Genomic DNA, 23,486 nt, shown 5'->3' on the forward strand with positions numbered 1-23,486 from the left:
ACAAAACAAACAAACAAAAAAAAACAACAAAATTAAAACTTGTAGAGGTGTTCAGTGCTTGGCTCTTGCATATATTGGTAATTACTTTTATTAAAACTATGGTAATGTTTAATAACTTCCCAAAGGGCTCAAAAGACTGGGGCAGTAATTGGTTGAGGAAGAAAAAGTTTTCAGTTCACTCTTCAGGTACCAGTACCTTCTGGAATGGTCTCCAAACTTTATTATCCAGTCAATCGGAAATTGTCTGAGGATTTCAGAAAGTCTTTATGTAAATACACTGTGTGAGACAGAGGTCAGGATTCAGCTGATGTATCAATTACTGATTGTTTTGTTGGTGTTGCTAAAATAGCCTCTGCTTCTTCATGCATCTAAAAGAAAAAGACAGATGAAGCATTAATGTCCTTAGAGATATTAAGGAGAATGACATCACAAAATGGTTCTTTAATACATGCCTGAAAGCATTTATTATTCAGAACATAAAACCTGCACCCAGCTGGCACATTTTGGTGCATTCAAAGCATCTGATCCCTCCACTTACTTGTAAGAACTGCACATCTTGAAATAGCTCCTGAATGAACCTTCGAGATGGAAGTCGAAATGTACAATGTGCTAACAAGTAGGACACTTCAGAGTAAAGGCATATGTCATCAAATGCTTGGGGATACTTCTCCTTAATTCTGATCAACAGGAAAAACAGAATTTTAAACGTCCTGAACAGATTTCCATCATATTTTTTTTTAAAAAAAGTTCAATTAAGTTTTGATCATCATCATTAAAAAAGTATGACTTTGCCTTCAGTAATAGGCATTATAAATTCTGGATGTAATGAACTAAGAAAATCAGAACAGATAGCATTTTGTAACAAAATGGAAGAAATCTGTATTAATGAAATGAAACAGAATATATACTTTGAAAGTTATATTGAATATCTGAGATAACCTAGTCTTAAAATAGATGTTGAAAAAGAACAGTGTATCAAAGAAGAGGCATCCACATATACAGCCATACTAAAAAATAAATATGGAAAAGATAACTTAATACCTGTTAGCATTTTATAAATAAAATAAGTATTACTGAATTTTCTTTTAGAAGTTGTATGACAGTTTTCAACATCATTATAATAAAAATGGTAGGTTTCTGGACTAATGTTTAGTCCCTAGATTTATATTCCTATATTTTTAACATGAGTTTTGTCTATAAATTAACGCCAGTAGTTGTACTCTTGCTTAAAGCTTCTCAAGAAGTTTCTTGTTTCTCAAGAAGTTACTTTCAGACTGTTATTCTGGTTATCTGACATATCTTATTTGGCACAAATAAACATAAAAGAATTATAATTTATTTTTTAAAGATGCATGACATACCAAGTATACAATGAAACATCATTACAGTTAAACTATTGATTGGGAAAAAAATGGAGAAGAGTAAGACATTAATGATAGAGCAAACAATATTAGAAGGAAAATTCTTCGTTTAGCTTTTACATTGTGTTCAACTACCCCCAGTAATCCAAAATAATATCTGCTTGACAGTATTTTGAGAAGTCAGAAATAAGGTGAACCACTATCTCAGAGTACTTAGAGAATACATATAACTAAATGTTGCTAAAACATCAGAAACACATTTAACTTACGTCAGGAGTCCAGTTTCATGGCCCTTAGTTCCTACTGAACTACTCAAATTGATTACTAAACGTAAGACTTCTTTCCGCAGAAGTATTCTGCACACTGGTATATCATCTGGGATTGATTTTACTCCTGGAAAAACAAATTCAATAGTATGAAGTTTAAGCAGGAAGTCTTTGATTGTGCTAATCTTATGCCACATGAGTCTGTTTTGGTATTTTATACATACACACATGTACACACATGGATTTACATATATATTATGCAAAGCCTTTGATATGGTCCCTCACCACATTTTTCTCTCTAAATTGGAGAGGTGTGGATTTGAAGGATGGACTGTTAGGTGGATAAAGAATTGGTTGGCTGGTCACAGCCAAAGGATTGTGGTCGACAGTTCTATGTCTGGGTGGAGGCCGGTCACAAGTGATGTCCCTCAGGGGTCAGTCTTGGGTCCAGTACTCTTCAGCATCTTTATCAACAACATAGACGATGGAATCGAGCGCACCCTCAGCAAGTTTGCAGATGACACCAAGCTGAGCAGTGCAGTCGATACAATAGAGGAAAGGGATGCCATCCAGAGGGACCTTGACAGGCTGAGAAGTGGGCCCATGAAAACCTAATGAGGTTCAACAAGGCCAAGTGTAGGAGGCTGGAAGTACACTTTAACCCAGCAACTGGGCACCGTTCCATGACCATCTACACTGGGCAAGGGCCCTCATCCTACCTGACCCTCAAGGAAGAATGGTGGGCACTTTGAGAGCAAAGGCTGAAGCTCTGGCTGGGGGGAGGGGGTCATCATCTTACCCCAGTGGCAGCCAATGCCTCCACTCAAATGGAGCCACTGCAAAGGTTTCCCCATCCCACCAGGCAGTAGGAGGGGACCTAGGACATGGCAGGGAATGGAAGCATGTTTCTGCTCAGGTGGTAGGCAAGCCCCTGCCTACCTCATGTTCCTGGGTACATTGGGGTGCCTGCTGGACGAGAAGCTGGACATGAGCCAGCAGTGTGCGCTTGCAGCCTGGAAGGCCAACTATGTCCTGGGTGGCATTAAAAAAGGGGTGGCCAGCAGGGAGAGGGAGGTGATTGTCCCCCTCTACTCTGCTCTCGTGAGACCCCACCTGGAATCCTGCATGCAGGCCTGGGGCCCCCAGCACAAGAAGGATGTAGAGCTCTTGGAATGGGTCCAGAGGAGGGCCACTAAGATGATCAGAGGGCTGGAGCACCTCTCCTATGAAGAAAGATTGAGGGAACTGGGCTTGTTTAGCTTGGAGAAGAGAAGGCTCCGGGAAGACCTCATTGCGGCTTTCCAGTACTTGAAGGGAGCGTATAAACAGGAGGGGGAATGCCTGTTTACATGTGTTGGTAGTGATAGGACAAGGGGGAATGGTTTTAAACTAAGACGGGGGAGATTTACGTTAGATATTTGGAGGAAATTCTTCACTCAGAGGGTGGTGAGGCACTGGAACAGGTTGCCCAGGGGGGTTGTGGATGCCCCATCCTGGGAGGCATTCAAGGCCAGGCTTGATGCAACTCTGGGCAGCCTGCTCTAGCAGTTGGCAACCCTGCCCAGAGCAGAGGGGTTGAAACTAGATGATCCTTAAGATGCTTTTCAACCCAGGCCATTCTATGATTCTATGATATTCTGAACTACCAATAAATATTCCCATTAAAAAATGAAAAATATTATTTTTATGAATTTTAACATGGATTTTTTTTAAAAAGATAAACTAGCATTTCATAAATTCTGTAAGACATTTGGTAAAACTGAAGACTAAACACTGAGATTCAGTTACAGCACTGTCTTTATTACTAAAGCACATTGCTGGGTGAGATATTACTTTCTCTGTTTGCATCAGATGCTAGAAGTTAGCAACCAGCTACTCCATAAGAAATTATGATAATTGAAAATAGAAAACAAGTCTAAAAATAAAATGTCTTTCTTCACAGAAATTCAGTACTTTTTTTTTTAAAGGACTTTTTTTTAACCTAACAACACTATAGAAAAAAAAAACAAACAATCAATTTGATTGCAATGCAAGATAAAGAGCTGTTTACCTGCAAAATGTGGTACAGCAAAAATAGAATAAATACAGAAAAAAAATTAAGATTTCTAGCACCTAATAGTATAAGGCTTTCAAACTTACCTAGTACAATCTCTGTACTCTTGGTACTGCTAGCTGAACCTTGGGATAATGCATCACTACAGCCAGAAATTCCAGAAAATATGGACGAATGCACATCTAAGTGATTGTGTATGGTCTGACCACACCAGTCAGTACATGGAATGTCTGAAAAATCTGACAGAAACAAGATGTTGCATCTTTGTTATTCACAATTTTCCTCACCTGAAATACTCTTCTTATCTTTTAAAGATGTTAAGTATGCGATTCCTGGTATTGGGTTTACGTGACAAGGGTTTTTGTAGCAAGGGAGGCTGCAGGGGCAGCCTCTGTGAGAACCCAGAGGCTGTCCTATGTTAGAAAAGGGCCAGTTTCAGCCAGCTCCAAAGGCACCCACCATTGGCCAGAGCTAAGCCAGTAAATGACACTGGCTGTGCCTCTGTGATAGCATATCTGACAACATATTTAAGAAATTCAAAAAAAAACCCTGCTGTGCGACAGCAGCTGGGGGAGGGAGAAGTGAGAAACAGCCATGCAGACACCAAGGTCAGTGAAGGAGGGGGAGGAGGTGCTCCAGGCACTGGAGCAGAAGTTCCCCCACAGCCTGTGGATAGGACCATGGTGAAGCAGGCTGTCCCCCTGCAGCCCATGGTGTACCATGGTGGAGCAGATCTCCACACTGCAGCCTGTGGAGGAGCCCATGGTGGACCAGGTGGATCTGACCTGAAAGAGGCTGCAGCCTATGGAGAGCCCCCACCAGAACAATCTCTGGGACAGAGCTGTAGTCCATGGAGAGGAGCCCACTCAGGAGCAGGTGATCTGGCAGGAGCTGCTGCTCATGGGGGCCCCAGGTTGGAACAGTTTGCTCTTGTCAGATGGACCCTGTGGTACGTACGGACCCATATTGAAGCAGTTCTTGAAGAGCTGCTGTCTGTGGGAAGCCCACGTAGGATCAGTTTAGGAAGGACGGCATCCCATGGGAGGGACCCCATGTTGAAACAGAGGAAGAGAGTGACTGTGAAGGAACAGTGGAGATGAAGTGCACCTTTCGGGGGAAGGAGGAGGTAGAAGAGGGCGGAGAAGGAAGGTGTCTTTAGTTTGCTTTAATTTCTCACTGCTCTAGTCTGTAATTAATAGGCAATAAATTATATTAATCTCCCTATGTTGAGTCTGTTTTGCCTGTAACGATAATTGTTGAATGACCTCCCTGTCTTTATCTCAACCCTTGAGCCCTTTCTATTGTATTTTCTCCCCCCTATTCATTTGAGGAGTGGAAGTGAGAAAGTGGTTATGGTGGCATTCAGCTGCCCAGCAGGGTAAAACCATCACATAACCTGATGCACTAAATATGGTAACTGTTAGCATATAAAACAGCTGGAAACCAGATGTTGGATTTTGAAGAACTTATACTCAAAATATTTAAAAATTACTTTTAAAAAAAATCTTAAAATACTTGAGTTAATCAACTCTTAAGCACTTGTTATATCCATGTTCTTTTTTATATAACATAAAGATGGCTTTTGTATTGCACAAGTTCTCTAGTTCATACAATTAACACAAGTCTTGTAGAATGGACTTTGACTTCATCAACAGAAAGTTGTGACAAGTAAGGATTCTTTTGGGAAGTTTCACTATATATCCAAAATGTAAAAGGCTATGGAAAGAGATGAATATAAAACCCAAGCTTTTAACTGTTGTGCATTTAATAGAACCACTGAAAAAAATAGGTTTAAAGTATCTTCTGAAGATCATCTAGCTTAACTCCTTTCTCAAAGAAGGGCTCACTTCAAAATTAAATCATGTTACATTGTGAAAAGTTTTTCCCCTTATGTTCAACTACAATTTCCATTACTATAGCATGTGTCCATAGCCTCCTGCCCTTTGCCTTTGTGCCTCTTCCAAGAGCGTCTCTGCCTCTCTTGTAATCCTTGCTTATGGTATTTGAGAACTATAATTGGGATCTTATTTGCCATCTCATCATATTAAATTCAAGCTCAACACATTATGTACATCAACCCCCTTGACAACAGTAGTCTTTATACGTTACTACCTGAATGCGTATCATTGCTGTAAAATGATGAGAATTACAACTAAGCAGAAATTTGGAATTTCCATTACCAGGCTTTTTATTACATACATACATTGTAAAAAGGCATGCAACTGCGAGGTCTGCAGAGAAAATTAGGAAGAAAATAATTCTGAATCTGATCCGAATCTTAAAATATGAAGAAAGAAAACTAAATCTCAGAAATTACAGTTCAACTTCAGACTTCTCAGTCAGATTTCATAGAATATCCCAAGTTGGAAGGGACCCATAAGGATCATTGAGTCCAACTCCTGGCTCCACAAAGGTCTACCCAAAAATTCAGACCATATGACTAAGTGCACAGTCCAAACACTTCTTAATATCAGACAGGCTTGGTGCCATGACTACTTCCCTGGGGAGCCTGTTCCAGTGTACAACCACTCTCCCAGTGAAGAACCTCTTCACGATATCCAGCCTGAACCTCCCCTGTCGCAGCTTGACACCATTCCCGCGGGTCCTATTGCTCATCACCAGAGAAAATAGATCAGCGCCTTCCCCTCTGCTCCCCCTTCTTGAGGAAGCTGTAGACCGCGATGAGGTCCCCCTCAGCCTCCTCTTCTCAAGGCTGAACAGGCCAAGTGACCTCAGCCACTTTTCGTATGTCTTCCTCTCTAGGCCCTTCATCATCTTCGTTGCCCTCCTCTGGACACTCTCCAACAGTTTAATGTCCTTTTTGTACTGGGGTGCCCAAAACTGCACACAGTACTCAAGGTGAGGCCACACCAGCGCAGAGTAGAGCAGGACAATCACTTCCCTCGACTGACTTCATTTCCTTCATTTTGTTTTATCATAGAATGGCTCGGGTTGGAAGGGACCTTAAAGACCATCTAGTTCCAACCTCCCTGCCATAAGCAGGGATGCCACCCACTAGATCAGGTTGCCCAGGGCCTTGTCCAACCTGGTCTTGAACACCTCCAAGGATGGAGCATCCACTACTTCCCTGGACAACCTGTTCCAGTGCCTCACCACCCTCTGAGTGAAGAATTTCCTCCAAATATCTAATCTCTTTCCTCTTTTAGTTTAAAACCATTCCCCCTTGGTCCTGTCATTATAAACTAGGTTTGATGGGGGAAGGGAGGGGAGCTAAAGGTGACAGAGAAGGGCTGGGGGAAGTTGTCACTGCTGTCATTGTTGAAGACAGGAAAAAACTTCTGAGCTCTCCCATAGGATTGTCTGAGGGCTCCTCAGAGAAGGTAGCGTTCCCAATCCCCTGTCCAGTATCTTCTTCTTGCATCCCCCTGGGGTAACTGCACCTGCTACTTCCCTAAAGTGCCTGTACACCAATGCACAGAGCATGGAAAATAAACAGGATGAACTCGAGATCTGTGTTTGGTCACGGGGCCACGATCTCATGGCAATCACTGAGATATGGTGGGACAGCTCGCATGACTGGAACACAGTCATAGAGGGCTACGTCCTCTTTAGGAAAGACAGGCTGGGGAAGCAAGGGGGTGGGGCTGCCCTTTATGTGAGGGAGCAATTAGAGTGTACCCAGCTCCACCTGGGGGAGGGTGAAGGACAAATGGAGAGCTTGTGGGTAAGAATTAAGGGGTGGGCTGGTATGGGAGACATGGTGGTAGGGGTCTACTACAGGCCTCCAGATCAGGAGGAGGAAGTCGATGAGGCAGCTGCTAGTAGCCTCACGATCACGAGCTCTGGTCCTCATGGGGGACTTCAATTACCCAGACATCTGCTGGGTAAGCAACTCGGCCAGGCACAAGCAGCCCAAATGGTTCCTACAATGCATTGAAGACAATTTTCTGACACAGGCGGTGGAGGAGCTGACAAGGCATCAGGTGCTCCTGGACCTCGTTCTTACCAACAGGGATAGCCTTGTTAGGGATGTGAAGGTTGGGGGCAGCTTGGGATGCAGTGACCATGAGATGGTGGAGTTCCAGATGGAACTAGGCAAAGGAAGTAAGGCTAAAAGCAGGATTGCAACCCTGGACTTCTGAAGAGCCAACTTTGACCTCTTCCAGGACCTGCTTGGGAGCATCTCATGGGATAGATTGCTAAAAGGCAATGGTGCTTGTGAGAGCTGGGCTACATTTAAGCAGCACTTCTTCCATGCTCAGGATTGGTGCATCCCTGAAGAATAGGAAATTGGGGAAGGGGGCAGGAAACCCACATGGATGAGCAAGGAGCTAATCAATAAGATCAAAAGGAAGAGAATGTTCTATATGTGTAAAAAGGGCCTGTCCTCTTAGGAGGAGTATACATGTAGATGTGTTGTCAGGGCCTGCAGGGACGCAACAAGGAAGGCTAAAGCAAGGAAGGCTAAAGCCCACCTAGAGATGAAGCTTGCGAAAGAGGTAAAGGATAATAAGAAGGGTTTTTTCAAGTATGTAAACAGCAAGAGGAAGACTAGGGATAATGTAGGTCCCTTGCTGAATGAGGGGGGTGTCCTGGTCACGGGAGACGCTGAGAAGGCAGAGATAGCGAATGCTTTCTTTGCTTCAGTCTTTGCTTCAAGGATACTTCCCTGGGACTCCTCGCCCTTGGCAATACGACAAAGGGTCTGGGAAATGGAGGGCTCCCCCTGGTTGATGAGGGAGTGGTTCGGGAGCATCTGAGTGGGCTCAATGCACACAAATTCATGGGTCCCAATGGAATGCATCTGTGTGTGCTAAGGGAGCTGGCAGATATGATTGCCAAACCGCTCTCTATCATCTTTGAAAGGTCCTGGAGAATGGGTGAGGTGCCTGAAGACTGGAGGACAGCCAGTGTCACTCTGGTCTTCAAGAAGGGCAGGAAGGAGGATCCGGGAAACTACAGGCCAGTCAGTTTCACCTCTGTCCCTGGAAAGGTGTTGGAACAGCTTGTTTTGGATGCCATCTCCAAGCAACTGGAAGAGAAGAAGGTTATGAGGAGTAGTCAGCATGGATTCACCAAGGGGAAGTCATGCTCAACCAATCTCGTTGCCTTCTATGATGGCATCACCAGCTGGGTAGATGAGGGGAGAGCAGTGGATGTCATCTACCTTGACTTTAGCAAGGCTTTCGATACTGTCTCCCATGACATCCTACTAGCAAAGCTGAGAAAGTGTGGGATAGAGGAGTGGACGGCAAGGTGGGTTGAGGACTGGCTGAGCTCAGAGGGTGGTGATCGGCAGAGCAGAGTCTGGCTGGAGGCCTGTGACTAGCAGTGTTCCCCAGGGGTCGGTGCTGGGTCCGGTCTCGTTCAACATCTTCATCGACGACCTTGATGAGGGAATAGTGTCTGCCCTCAGCAAGTACGCTGATGACACAAAGCTGGGAGGAGTGACCAATGCGCCAGAAGGCTGTGCTGCCATTCAGCGAGACCTGGACCAGCTGGAGAGCTGGGCAGGAAGAAACCAAATGAGGTTTAACAAGAGCAAGTGTAGAGTCCTGCACCTGGGAAGGAACAACCCGAAGTATCAGTACAGGCTGGGGGATGACCTGCTGGAGAGGAGCTCTGAGGAGAAGGACCTGGGGGTCCTGGTGGACGACAGGTTGACCATGAGCCAGCAGTGTGCCCTTGTGGCCAAGAGGGCTAATGGGATCCTGGCGTGCATTAAAAGGAGCGTGGCCAGCAGGTCAAGGGAGGTGATCCTCCCCCTCTACTCTGCCCTGGGTAGGCATCACCTGGAGTACTGTGTCCAGTTCTGGGCTCCCCAGTACAAGAAAGACAGGGATCTCCTGGAAAGAGTCCAGCGGAGGGCCACAAAGATGATACGGGGCCTGGAGCATCTTCCTTATGAGGAAAGGCTGAGAGACCTGGGTCTGTTCAGCCTGGAGAAGAGAAGACTGAGAGGGGATCTCCTCAGTGTATATAAATATCTGAGGGGTGGGGGACAGAAGGATATAGCCAACCTCTTTTCAGTGGTTTGTGGGGATAGGATAAGGGGCAATGGCTGCACAGGAAGGGGCAATGGAGCACAGGAAGTTCCGCACTGACATGCGAAAGAACTTCTTCACAGTGAGGGTGACAGAGCATTGGAACAGGCTGCCTAGGGAGGTTGTGGAGTCTCCTTCTCTGGAGATATTCAAGGCCTGTCTGGACACCTACCTGGGCAGCCTGCTCTGAGGAACCTGCTTTGGCAGGGGGGGTTGGACCCGATGATGTTTCGAGGTCCCTTCCAACCCCTACAGTTCTGTGATTCTGTTATCTGACTGAGCAAAATGTTGCTCTCCATCTTTTTTATAAGCCCCCTTTAACTACTGAAAAGCTATAATGAGACCACCCTGGAGCCTTCTCTTCTGTAGGCTGAACAGCCCCAGCTCTCTCAGCCTTTCTTCGTAGGAGAGGTGCTCCAGCCCCTTGATCATCTTCGTGGCCTTCCTCTGGACCTGTTCCAACAGATCAACATCCTTCTTGTGCTGAAACAGCCTTCTTGTGCTTTATGGTAGAAACTTGCTTAGAAGTTAGACTTCTCATCGGTTTGACAGGAAGCCTAATTTCTCAGAACGTTGATTTGTAAGTAAGGTTTCAAGTTTTGTATTTTGATAAGCTTTTAGAAATATTTTGAAAATACGCAGGCATATTGTCAGACTAAGACCAATAAAAATAGAAAAGATGGAAATGACCATAGAAATACCACTGGTTGCATAATAAGCTTATTAATGAGAATTCATTTCAAGATATTAAGAAAAAAACACACTACAGACTGATCAATTTTAGAGATGAACAGAGTTCAGCATTCTCATTCAGTCTTTATCACACTTACCCACATGGAACACTAACCTGTACAACTATATGAAGAGTTCACTTTGTTGTTAGGCTGATAACCCAGAATTTGAATGCAGACGCAATAAAGGCAGTTCTCATCCGTGTGCTCCTGTAGCCCATTATCCTCTGTATTTTCTAAAAACTGAGAGGTATCTGAATGGCTGGTATTCATTATTTCTGTGAGACTGATCTGCTGCTGGAGCATCTGAAAAGGACTTGTGACATCACTTGTACCTGATGGAAGACCTGTAGACAAGCAATCAGATACCAGAAAAAAAAAAAAAACCAAAACCACACAACCAATGATTAAAACAACATTCTAATTAAATTTCCTGTTTTACAGCTGGAGGGGGTGGGAAGATCTAGAAATATAAAGTAACTGTTTTTAAGCATTTTTGAAGGCTTAAAATCCAAAGATCTGTTACCATTCCAGAAATAAATATCGCATTTCAGTCCCAGCTTATCACAGAATCACGGAATGGCCAAGGTTGGTAGGGACCTCTGCAGATCATCTAGTCCAACCCCCTTGCCCAGCAGGATTGTCGTCCGTAGGTTGTAGTCCCAAAGTTGGGAAAAAAATAATAAAACCTTGAACCTTATGTCTGCAGACATAAGGGGTTGGCTAAGATCACAGGCCATCTTTATGAAACCTCAGGAGAAATGAGAAATTTATAATCCTCTTGCAAAAAGAAATACCTGGTTTCATACTTTGTGGAGGGCACTAATCCCTGGGAGTAATAGAACTTGAGAGAGCAATAGTAAATATTTCTGCAACTTTAGAAATCATAATCAATGCCACTACTGATGCTCTTGGTTGAATACAAACAGAAATAGAACAAGTATTCCAAATAACCTTAGAAAACCGTCTTGCCTTAGATGGGCTACTTGCAGCCCGGGGAGGTGTTTGTGCTGTGATAAACCGCAGCTGCTGTGTCTATGTAAATGAGAAGAAGCAAATTCAAACAGACATTAACCAAATCTGGCAAGCATCTCAACTGTTTCACCTAATATCTCAGGATGCAACCCTTGGTAGTGGACCAGATTTTTCCTGGCTGTGGTCATGGCTGCCAGATTTTGGATGATTAAGACAACTGATTTTAATTATTATAATAATTGTATCAATAGTAGTGATACGTAGTTGTGTTCTGCAATGCATGCCTAGTTGTTTGAATTCATATAGTACTTTATTCAGCAAGTGCAAGCATCACCAGGTAATGTTAGTGAAACAAGATATAGATAACAGAATATTTCTTCAAATTAATAAAAATAGCTAAGAACTATGCAGTGAGAACTATGAAGCCTAAAAGTGAGGTTCATAGTCTCAGAGGGGAGAAAGTGTAGTCCCAAAGCTGGGAAAAAATAAGAAAACCTTGAAGAAAATTGGGAGGTCTATAGCTTGTGTAGTCTTAGAGCTGAAAGCAAGAGACAGATAGCCTTGAACTAGCAGAAGAAAGGAAGATAAGGAATAAAAGGTAAAAAAGAAGGAGAAAAACAGCTCCAGACTGCCCTATAGTAGCCTTTTGTTCATTAAGGGTCATTAATGTATTAAAAAACACACCCATGAAAATGCTAATGTATGCTAATTTGGGATTTGATGCCCCCCCCCCATGGTCCTCTGTAATGCACAAACTCAGTAGAGATGTGTTAGATGAGCTCTAATAGCCAATCAAAAATAGCCAAACAGTTTTCACAAGTTGGTTGTGTATAAATTACAGTGATTCGAGTCAAAGGTGTGCTTGCTTTGTGAAAGAACGCCAAGCACCTGACTCTGCAGAGTTATATAATTATTTAATTAAAAGACCTTTGTGTGGATTCTGACTGTACTTATTGGTGCGGCGCACTGGGCATGAACCTACAAGACAACAGGATCCCCTAGAGCACGTTACACAGGATGGCATCCAGGCAAGTTTTGAATATCTCCAGAGAAGGAGACTCCACAACCTCTCTGAGCAACCTGTTCCAGTGCTCTGTCACCCTCACAGTAAAGAAATGCCCTCTCATATTCAGCCAGAACTTCCTGTGCTTCAGTTTGTGCCCGTTGCCTCTCGTCCTCTTGCTGTTGGGCACAACTGAAAAGAGACCGGCTCTATCCTCTTGACACCCTCCCCTCGAATATTTATACACATTCATGAGGTCTTCCCTCAGTCTTCTCTTTTCCAGGCTAAACGGGCACAGTTCTCTCAGCCTGTCCTCATACAACAGGTGCTCCAGTCCCCTGATCATCTTCATAGCCCTCCTCTGGACTTGCTTCAGGAGCTCCATGTCCCTCTTGTACTGGGGAGCCCAGAATTGGACACAATACTCCAGGTGTGGCCTCACCAGGGCTGAGTAGAGGGGGAGGATCACCTCCCTTGACCTGCTGGCAACACTCTTCCAAATGCAGCCCAGGATACTGTTGTCCTTCTTGGCCACAAGGGCACATTGCTGACTCATGGTCAGCTTGCTGTCCATTAGGACTCCCAGGTCTCTCTCTGCAGAGCTGCACTCCAGCAGGTCAGCCCTCAGTCTGTACTGCTGCTTGGGGTTACTCCTCCCTAGGTGCAGGACCCTGCACTTGCCCTTGTTGAACTTCATGAGGTTCCTCTCGGCCCAACCCTCCAGCCCGTCAAGGTCCCTCTGAATGGCAGCACAGCCCTCTGGGGTATCAGCCACTCCTCCCAGCTTTGTGTCATTAGTAAACTTGCTGAGGGTGCACTCCGTTCCATAAATATATACACATAGAGAGAGAGCTGGCTGACGTCATCGCAGGACCTCTCTCAATTACTTTTCAACGGTCTTGGGAGTCTGAAGGGGTCCCGGGGTCCCCAGGGAAGTAGTCACTGCACCAAGCCTGTTGGAGTTTAAGAAGCATTTGGACTGTGCACTTAGTCACATGGCCTGAATTTTTGGGTAGACCTTTGTGGAGCCAGGAGTTGGACTCGATGATCATTAAGGGTCACTTCCAACTTGGGATATTCCATGATTCTATGATTCTATCCTACTGGACAAAATGTCCAGCATATAGCTAAACAAAAACATCATACGATGGATGAGCAATTGGCTGACGGGCAGGGCTCAAAGGGTTGTGGTAAATGGGGCCACATCAGGCTGGTAACCGGTCACCAGTGGGGTCCCCCAAGGCTCCTATTTAGGGACAGTTCTCTTCAATGTTTTCATAATCGATTTGTATGTAGGACTAGAAGGTGTTCTGAGCAAATTTGCTGATGACACAGAACTTGGAGGAGTTGTGGACTCGGATGAGGGTGGAAAGGCCTTGCAGAGAGATCTGGACAGATTGGAGAGCTGGGGGATCACCAACCACATGAAGTTTAACAAGAGCAAGTGCCGGGTCCTGCACCTGGGATGGGGCAAGCCTGGCTATACATACAGGCTAGGCAATGAGATGCTGGAGAGCAGCCCCGCAGAGAGGAAACTGGGGGTTGTGGTTGACAGCAAGTTGAATATGAGCCAGCAGTGTGCCCTGGCAGCCAGGAGGGCCAACCATATCCTGGGATGTGTCAAGCACAGCTTTGCTCGTCGGTTGAGGGAAGTGATTGTCCCACTCTACTCTGCACTGATGGGGCCTCACCTCGAGTACTGCGTGCAGTTCTGGGCACCACAGTAGAAAATGTAAAACTGTTGGAGACCGTCCAAAGGAGGGGTCACATGATTCTATCCTTTGCAACATCTTGTCATATATAATATATATATATAGAGAGAGAGAAAGAGAATCATAGAAACACAGAATATCCCGAGTTGGACTCGATGATCCTTGTGGGTCCCTTCCAACTCCTGGCTCCACAAAGGTCTACCCAAAAATTCAGACCATATGACTAAGTGCACAGTCCAAACACTTCTTAATATCAGACAGGCTTGGTGCCATGACTACGTCCCTGGGAAGCCTGTTCCAGTGTGCGACCACCCTCTCAGTGAAGAACCTCTTCACGATATTCAGCCTGAACCTCCCCTGTTGCAGCTTGACACCATTCCCGTGGATCCTATCACTGGTGACTAAAGAGAACAGATCAGCACTTTCCCCTTCACTCCCACTCTTGAGGAAGTTGTAGACCGCAATGAGGTCTCCCCTCAGCCTCCTCTTCTCAAGGCTGAACAGGCCAAGTGACCTCAGCCACTCCTCATACATCTTCCCCTCTAGGCCCATTCACCATCTTAGTAGCCCTTCTCTGGATAGAATTCAACTTCTAAACACACTGTAAGAAGTTATGTGGTCAATTCCAACACGTCAACAACAGTAACAGTAATACCCATGCAACACCAATGTCATGAGTTTTCCTAGTATCAAACAATATTATCACAATATACAAAATGTATGAATCATAGAATCATAAATGACAGATGCAGAAATGAAAATAGAAACACAATTTTAAGATCAGTGACTTAGTGCCTGTAACATCAAAAAAAAAAAAAAAAAAAAGACTCAAGAATGAAGAAAGAAGCCTAAGACAGTTTCGTGACATGTTCTTCCATGGTTGGAAAACACCAAGGAATAGAATTTTGAACGAGTGTTAAATTATACTGTATTGTGGTTTAACCCAGCAGATAGCTAAACACCACACAGCCCCTGGCTCATTCACCGTGCTCCCCTCCCCTCCAACAGTGGGATGGGGTAGAAAACTCAAAAGAAAAATGCAAGAACTTATGGACTAAGATAAAGACAGTTTAATAAGAAAGGAACAAATTAAAGAAAAAAAAAAAGCATAAACAAAGAACATGATGCACAATGCAATTTCTCACCACCAGCTGACTGATATCTAGCCAGACCCTGAACTGGAAGTGACTGGAAGGCCCCTGGCAACATACCCCATCTGCAGCTATCAGGCCAGGTGCTGAGTAAAGTGCCCCGTGGTCAAAAGCCACAAAATTTCTGCATTGGCACCAGCCTCTGAGCCACGTGTTTATCAGGTGGGCTTTCCATATCCTTTCTGTACCCCTCCCTGCCACTGTAGGGATGGAAGAAAACATCACCTGTACTCCCGCTCCATCTACTAATCGTCCCAGTCCTCTAAAGTCCTGTTTGATAGCCTTCAGGCTTCTCTCAGCAATTTCATTGCCACCAGCCTGGACTACTAATAGAGAATAGCAATCAGAGGGGTGAACCAGGTTAGGAAGGTTTCTGGCAATGTCCCTGACCCTGGCCCCAGGGAGGCAGCAGACTTCCCTACGGGTAGGGTCAGGCCGACAAATAGGGCCCTCTGTTCCCCTGAGAAGGGATTCACCTACAACAATCACCCTCCTTTCTTTCTTGGTGGAGGCAGTCCTAAGGCACGGAGTTGACTTCCTCGCCCTAGGCATCCTCCTGGATGGACTTTTGACCTCATCTTCACCCACCAGTCTCTTAAGCTCCAAGGTCTCAAACCTGTTGTGTAAGGGCACCTGGGAAGGCAAGGCTGGTAGGGGGGGGGTTGCCTGTGATGCCAAGCGGGGACCTGTTTCTATTCCTCTTTATCTCCTAGGTCCCCTCCCTCTGTCCAACAGCAACAGGGCAGAGGGTCTACCATTGTTTGGGGTGTCTCACCCCAGCGCCTTTCCTTCAGGCCTAGCAGGGAGTTGCTCCACCAGTCTATCTCCTGCTCACACTCCCTGATGGTCCTTAATCTCTCCACCTCCTCCTCGAGCTCTGCCACCAGGCTGACCAGGTCATCCAACTTCTCACACCTCACACACACAGTCTCTCTGCCACCCTCAGATGGCTCAGGCACTCCGTGCATCCAGAGACCTGAACTGCCACACTTTTGAGCAGGCACTCTGTCTGGGTCACCACAGACTTTCTAGAAAGAGCTTTCTGCCTAGCGCAGACCATGGCAGTCTAGCTATAGGTAGACAGCCGGTAGACGAGCTGTTCTGAGTGGGGAATGATGCTCCGCCATCTCCGAAATCGCCCTGCCCGTGCGAACTGCCGCGCCACGCCCTGACTGCCCGTCCTAATCGCTGTGCTCCCTAGGGGCTGCCTTTGAATGTCAGGGGAGGGGGCGCTGCTGGCTCCGCCTACGCCTCGTCAGCCTCCCTCACGAGGGCTACCGGGTCCTGGCAGCTCCCTCAGCTGCCTCGAGTGGCCTTGATGCCGGAAAAAAAAAGCCCTGCCCGTCTCGATCCCCTGCTCCGCTGCAGAACGCGTCTGCCCCAGAGCCGATCGCCCCGGCGAGGCGAGAACATATCTTCAATGCTGATCAGAGTCAGCTGATCAGATCAATCTGCTGATCAGATGCAAATCTCATTTGGCCACCTCTCATTTTAGTTCTCATTGAAGATAAAAGCCTATGAAAACTTTATACTAAACAAGCTAAACTAGATTGTCTATGCAGTGAATAAAGCATCCTATTCAAAGATGACCAGATAAGTGCTAATATAACATGACAGACTTCTCCATCATTTTCATCATTATTCCTCAAATTTCTTTTAAAAGGAAAAAAAACACACCTAGAAAGTCATACTATAGGTTATATTAAAAAATAAAAAAATAAAATTGAATAAGAAGACAAACGTGCTAAAAGTGCTAACTATGCATGGCAAAATTCTTGTGGTTTAACCCAGCAGGCAACTAAATGCCACACAGCTGTTTGCTCACTCCACCTACAACTGGTATGGGGGAGAAATTTGAAAGAAAATTGCAAGAACTCATGGACCGAGACAAGGACAATTTAACAAGAAAGGGGAAAAAAAGGACAAGGAAAACAGCAAACAACAACAACAAAAAGAATAAACAAAGCAAGTGATTAATAAACAACGCAATTGCTCAATACCTGATAATGCCCAACCAGACAACAAGCAACAGATGTCCCCCCAGCCAATTCCCCACTGTTTTTATTGTTTAGCACAGTACATATGAATGGGATATCCCTTTGGCCATTTTGGGTCAGCTGTCCTGGTTCTGTCCCCGCAAAGCTCCTTGTGCACCCCCAGCCTCCTTGCTGGCAGGGCAGCATAAGAAGCTGAAACATCCTTGGCTTGGTGTAAGCACTGCTCTGCAACAATTAAAACATCAGCGTGTTTTCAGCACTCTTCTCATCCTAAGCCAAAACATAGCATTCTACCAGCTACTAGGAAGAAAATTAACTCTCTCCTAACTGAAACCAAGACAATGTTGCTCTTAATCAGTAGGAAAACGAGCGATAACAAACAGGTACTATATACACACAACTGGCTATGTGGAATGCAATTCAGGGACAAGGCACTTGCTGTTCCATGCACTCAGGAAGTGACTAATGTACTGGTGATTCCTCCCCTTTCTCTCATGTGAGAAAGGACGTTTAGGTAAAAAACAGAGATAGAAAATGTCTTTTCCCTTTCAATAGCAATATGAAAATCCAAACCATTAGTTAAAAGCTGATCTGTAATCTGTGCTGTAACCACAGCATACCATCCATGAATCAGTATAGAGATAGAGAACTGGACGCTTTTCTCGTTCAGCAATGTCTAAAGCCAGATTGATGGCTTTCACTTCTGCAAACTGACTCGATTCACCTTCTCCCTCAGCAGCTTCTGCAACTCGTCGTGTAGGACTCCATACAGCAGCCTTCCACCTCCAATGCTTTCCCACAATACGACAGGACCCATCAGTGAACAGGGCATATTTCTTCTCATTTTCTGGTAGCTTGTTATACAGTGGGGCCTCTTCAACACATGTCACCTCCTCCTCTGGTGATATTCTGAAATCCCTGCCCTCTGGCCAGTCCATGATCATTCCAAGATTCCTGGGTGACTGGGGTTTCCCATTTGAGCCTGCTGTGTGATCGGTGCGACCCACTTACTCAACATAGCATCAGTTGCATGATGTGTAGAGGGGATCCTTCCTTTGAACATCCAGCCCAGCACCAGCAGTCGGGGTTGCCAGGAGGAGCTGTGCTTCAGTACCAACCACTTCCAAAGCAGTGTGAACACCTTCATATGCTGCCAATATCAACCTCAGGTCTCTCCAGTGCTTTCTGCCAGAGGCTCCAAGTGGGGCCATTCTCCTGGCTGTAGTGTAGAACATGTTTTACATCTTGTCCATCCTGGACTGGCCCAAGGGCTACTTACTGCATGAGATATTCCCCGTTTAATTTGTTCAAAGGCTCATCATTGCTCAGGGCCCCATTTGAAATTGTTCTTCTTCCAGGTCACTTGGTGGAGAGTGCTTGCTGTCAAACTGTGATTTGGAATGTGCATTCTCCAAAAAGCCACAACGCCTGAGAAAGTTTGTTTCCTTTTTGGTATTTGGTGGAGACACAGCTGTTATTTTGTTGATCACATCCATTGGGATCTGACGACATCCATCTTGCCATTTTATTCCTAAAACTGGATCTCCTGTGCAGGTCCCTTGACCTTACTTTGTTTTATGGCAAAACCATCTTTCAGAAAAATTTGGACTATTTTCTTCCCTTTCTCAAAAATGTCTTCTGCTGTGTTGCCCCACACAATGATGTCATCAACGTAGTGCTAGTGTTCAGGAGCTTCTCCCTGTTCCAGGGCAGTCCGGATCAGTCCATAGCAAAGGGTAGGGCTGTGTTTCCCCACCCCCTGACCCCCCCCCCGGGTTGTCAATTCTAGGTGTACTGGATGCCCCTCCAAGTGAAAGCAAACTGTCCTGCACTCTGCTGCCAAAGGGACTGAGAAACAACGCATTAGCGATTTCAATTGTGGAATGCCACTTGGCTGCCTTTGACTCCAGTTCATATTCAAGTTCTAGCATGTCCAGCACAGCAGCACTCAGCGGTGGTGAGACTTCATTCAGGACACGATACTCCACTATCAATTAGTCTTCTGCACTGGCCATATGGGTCTACTAAAGGGTGAGCAAGCCTTGCTGATCACCTTGCTCTCCAGTTGAGGAACCAGCTTATGGATAAGAATCAACCAGTTGATTCTGTTGGTGCAATATTGCTGCTGGTGCACTGTTGTGGTAGTGATTGGCACATGTTGTTCTTTGACCCTCAGCAACCCCATAACAACAGGGTTCTTGGAGAAGAGACCAGACAAGGTAGACAACTTAAATATCCTCCATTTCCAAGGCAGCTATGCTAAAAGCCCACTGGTACCCTTTTGGGTCCTTGAAGTACCCTCTCCTGAGGTAGTCTATGTCAAGAATGCATGAAGCCTCTAGGCAGCAGTCATGGGGTGCTTTTGCCACTCATTTCCAGTTAGACTCACTTCGACCTCCAATACAGTTACTTGTTGTGATCCCCCTGTCACTCCAGAAATACAGATGGGTTCTGCCCCTTTATAGTTTTATGGCATTAGAGTACACTCTGCACCAGTGTCCACTTAGAGCTGTATACTCCTGTGGGTCTGATGTGCCAGGCCATCAAATCCACACAGTCCAATAAACCCAGTTGTCCTTTTCCTCTGCCTGACTGGAGGAAGAGCCCCTCTAGTCCTGGTCATAGCATTCATTACTCACTTCTTGTAAATAAAAATCAGAAGTCCCGTTGTTAAGATCAACCCTTCTACTTTGTCTGGGGAACTCCCTACTGGAAACTGGAGCAGCTATTTTCTTGGTAGAACTCCCTTTTTTCATTGTTTTTCCTTTCGACTCACGTACCTCTCTCTGCCTCAAAGGTTGAAGTAAATTTCCCATCCCACTTCCTCCCCGTGGTCACACAGGTAAAACCACAGGGTGGTATGTTGTGCATGCACACTCTATCCTCTCTCTTTAGCAGAAGAACTCATACTCCTAATAGCCGAGATACTTGCCTGTATAGGTGGAGAAAAAGACATATTCTCTCTCTTCAAGCTTCTGAACCAGTTTCTCCACATCTGAGATGCAGGCTGGTAAGGAAGAATAGAGTGTTTCTTCATAGTGATAGAGCATGCCAGCCAATGCAGCCACCGTTTGTCCCTCTACATTTTTCTAGGTCATTGCTGCCAATAAGTTGTCATATGATGGTGCACTCCGTACAGACTTCTGCCGCATGGGTCGCATGCACTTGACTTCATCTATATCTTTGGATACCTGTTCGTTGGCCAGGTCATCATAAATTACCTCCAGCACAGCTAATTCCTTCAGGTACTGGACACCCTTTTCCACTGTGGTCCTCTTGCCTGGATGACATACATCTTCCTTGAAGGGACACCTTTCCTTCATGCTTCAAAGGAGTTGCCTCCAGAAGCTGAGGGCTTGTATCCCTTTTCCAATTGCTTTGTCAATGCCCCCTTCCCTATAGAGGGATTCCAGCTGCTTGGCTTCCTTGCCCTCGAATTCCATGCTACTGGCCCCATTATCCCAGCATTGGAGCAGCTACATAATGCACTTGCCTGGATGATGGCTGAAATCCCTCTGTATATCTTGCAGTTCACTGAGGGATATGGATCAGGCAGTTACCGTGTCATTTATGACTTCTGCTTCTTCCTCCTCCTGATCTCGTGACGGCCCTACTTTGGAGTAGCCTGCCTCATCCACTTCTTCCTTATTCCCTTTTCTAGTATAAGTTCCTTCTATTCCTGAATGAGCTGGCTTCCACTACCATAGTTTTTTCTTGATTATAGGGGCGATTGATACCAGCACAGGTTGGTTCTCTGGTTCAGCTGCAGTGTCTGTTGCAGGAGTTGGATCCAGAAGCATTCTCTTCTTGAGGGTACTGAATACTGTTGACTCTTGTTTGATAGGTGCAATCCAGACCCCAGCACAGTGTGGCAAGCTGTAAATCTCTGGCATTGCCAGGGTTGGGGCATACTTTTTTTTAAAGATTTTTTTTTTTTTTAAATGATTTCATACTTGTTCAGGGGTGAAGTCAAAAACCATCAGAGGTGACAATCGTAACAGATACCTGCCAATATCACCCCACACTCCCTTCTACCCATCACGATCCTGCCTTAGGGCAGATCTCTGGGTGGTATTCTTAAATAGTTGTTTAACCTTAGACAAAACCAGAAACACATGCAGGAGACATAATAATAGGATTGTGATAGTTTTAACATCCCAGGAGTATTCAAAATTCAAGAGCTGTTGTAACTAGACTGGAGAAGAAAAAGCAAAGAGTGTACATGTTAATAGTTTCCAAGAGAATGTTCCTGAAGTGCAAAAATGATGGCAATACTGAGTACAAATACCAGATTAAGTTCACGATTGGTGTAACATGAGAACATGCTATAACCAAATTGGCAAAATTTAGGCAAGCCCCCAGAGTTTATACATAACAAGAAAGGGCTTAAGAAAAACCACCTTGAGAGCAAATAAAACAATATTGTGTCCAACAACTATTAAACAAGTATAATGATTATAAGTGTTTTTTTTTTTTTTTTTTTTTTTTTTTTTTTTAAACACTCTGGTCAGAACTGTTATCTCAACCCTTTGTGCCCCGCGTTGGGCACCAAAAGGATACCAAACTCCCTCCAGTTTTATTGCTCAGCATGACATCATATGGTAAGGAATATCCCTTTGGCTAGTTTGGGTCAGCTGTCCTGGTTCTGTCCCCTCCCAGCTCCTTGTGTACCCCCAGCCTCCTCATTGGCAGGGCAATATGAGAAGCTGAAAAGTGCTTGGCTTAGTGTAAGCACTGCTCTGCAATAACTAAGATATCAGTGTGTTATCAACATTATTCTCATCCTAAATCCAAAACACAGCACTATACCAGATACTAGGAAGGAAATTAACTCTGTTCCAGCCAAACCCAGGACACTGAAACTTCACAAAATACAGACAGACACTTTCAGGAAAGTCAGTTTTATATATTACACTAACAACACAAAAGAAGAAAAAAAAAAAAAGAAGCAAGATGTGTCTATTTGAATGTTTAAGTGCTTATAATAAAATTCAAGTTAACTAACAAGTAACACAACAGATATCCTGTACTATTTCAGGACCAGTATCAACGTTTCAGTTTTAGTTTTCCCTACTGAAGAGGCACATATCAATGCCTTACAGATTTCTGTTTCTGCTTTTGTAAAAAGGAAGATCATTCCAGAACAAGCCAGGCATTACAGAGCACTTGCAATTCTCTCATACCATGTGCCATCACCTCTTCTGATCAATTGTCATGAAAACATCACATAAAGTTATAATTTACTTTCTGAAATACACACCCAACACATTTATTGGTTCTTATAAATTCACATGTAATCAAATAAGAGTCAAAATATAACAGCTCAATTTGTATGTGGCATTATTTTTTTTTTTTTTAATCTTAGCTTAAATTTTGTTTCTTTCTTTAATGCAATATCACTACCAGTCTTCAATTAGCATTAGCTCATACTGCAATCAAAGATATGTAGGCATTCTTCCTTAGGTTATTAGAGCTGGATCAAGTTTATGTTGAAACAGCACTGCATTATCTTGAACTACATAAAAAAATGGAATCAATGGTCTGCTATCCTAAAATCCAGAAAACAGCTCTCAAAACTTAACATATAAAAATAACATTTTCTGTAAAGAAAAATAAACAAATAAACCAACACACTACCCCAAACAACATGTACAAATAAAAGAACATAAAGGTACAGAAGAGAAACAAGAACAATACCTCCTGCATCAGATGCAGAAGCCCTAGATCCACAGTCATCAAATGGAGGTGTGGTTTTCTTCTGGAAATATGGAGTCTCCTTTATCTGGAACATTCAAGTGAAAAATCAAAATTAGCACACAGGTGATAATCATATCCAAAGGAAAAACAGATTTTGTGAGGACAACTTCAGGAAAAAAGATATAATTAGAGGAGGAGGAAATTAAGAATGGGCTCCTGAGTACTAAAGAAAAGCCAATGGGGAAAAAACAAACAACAAAACAACATACAGTTGTGAATGAACTTTTATTAAACAAGACTTATAAACAGACAGTAAATGGTAAAAACATAGTGGTGACAGGCTGTAAGAAAATCAGTGACCCAAAAGCGGCTATTAATGATCTGTCCATGATCTCTCTATAACACTGGAGATCTCAGGAGAGCAGAATAAAAAATACCCAGGACATCTAAAATGTTGCCTGTAAGATGTTGTAGAGTTGAGACATGTAGAGCTGAGAGAAGAAATGAGACAACATAAATATACCATAAAGACTGT

At 44.3% G+C, this 23,486-nt stretch overlaps 1 protein-coding gene across 1 annotated transcript in view; it reads right to left on the reverse strand.

Annotated features, from left to right (window-relative positions):
* Positions 1 to 53: 53 nt before the first annotated feature.
* Positions 54 to 23,486, reverse strand: part of LOC311220889 (rapamycin-insensitive companion of mTOR-like) — a 226,998-nt gene continuing 203,565 nt past the window's right edge. Inside the window, exons 33-38 of the mRNA XM_084304520.1 lie at positions 22,952 to 23,036; positions 10,533 to 10,763; positions 3,767 to 3,919; positions 1,631 to 1,754; positions 539 to 677; positions 54 to 368 (exon numbers count right to left, since the gene is read on the reverse strand). Of these exons, the coding sequence (XP_084160646.1) occupies positions 294 to 368; positions 539 to 677; positions 1,631 to 1,754; positions 3,767 to 3,919; positions 10,533 to 10,763; positions 22,952 to 23,036 (807 nt within the window). The 3' untranslated portion in view covers positions 54 to 293. The remainder of the gene's footprint in view (positions 369 to 538; positions 678 to 1,630; positions 1,755 to 3,766; positions 3,920 to 10,532; positions 10,764 to 22,951; positions 23,037 to 23,486) is intronic.

This window comes from Netta rufina (assembly GCF_964035555.1).
Source record: "Netta rufina genome assembly, chromosome: W".
Classification (NCBI taxonomy): Eukaryota; Metazoa; Chordata; class Aves; order Anseriformes; family Anatidae; genus Netta; species Netta rufina.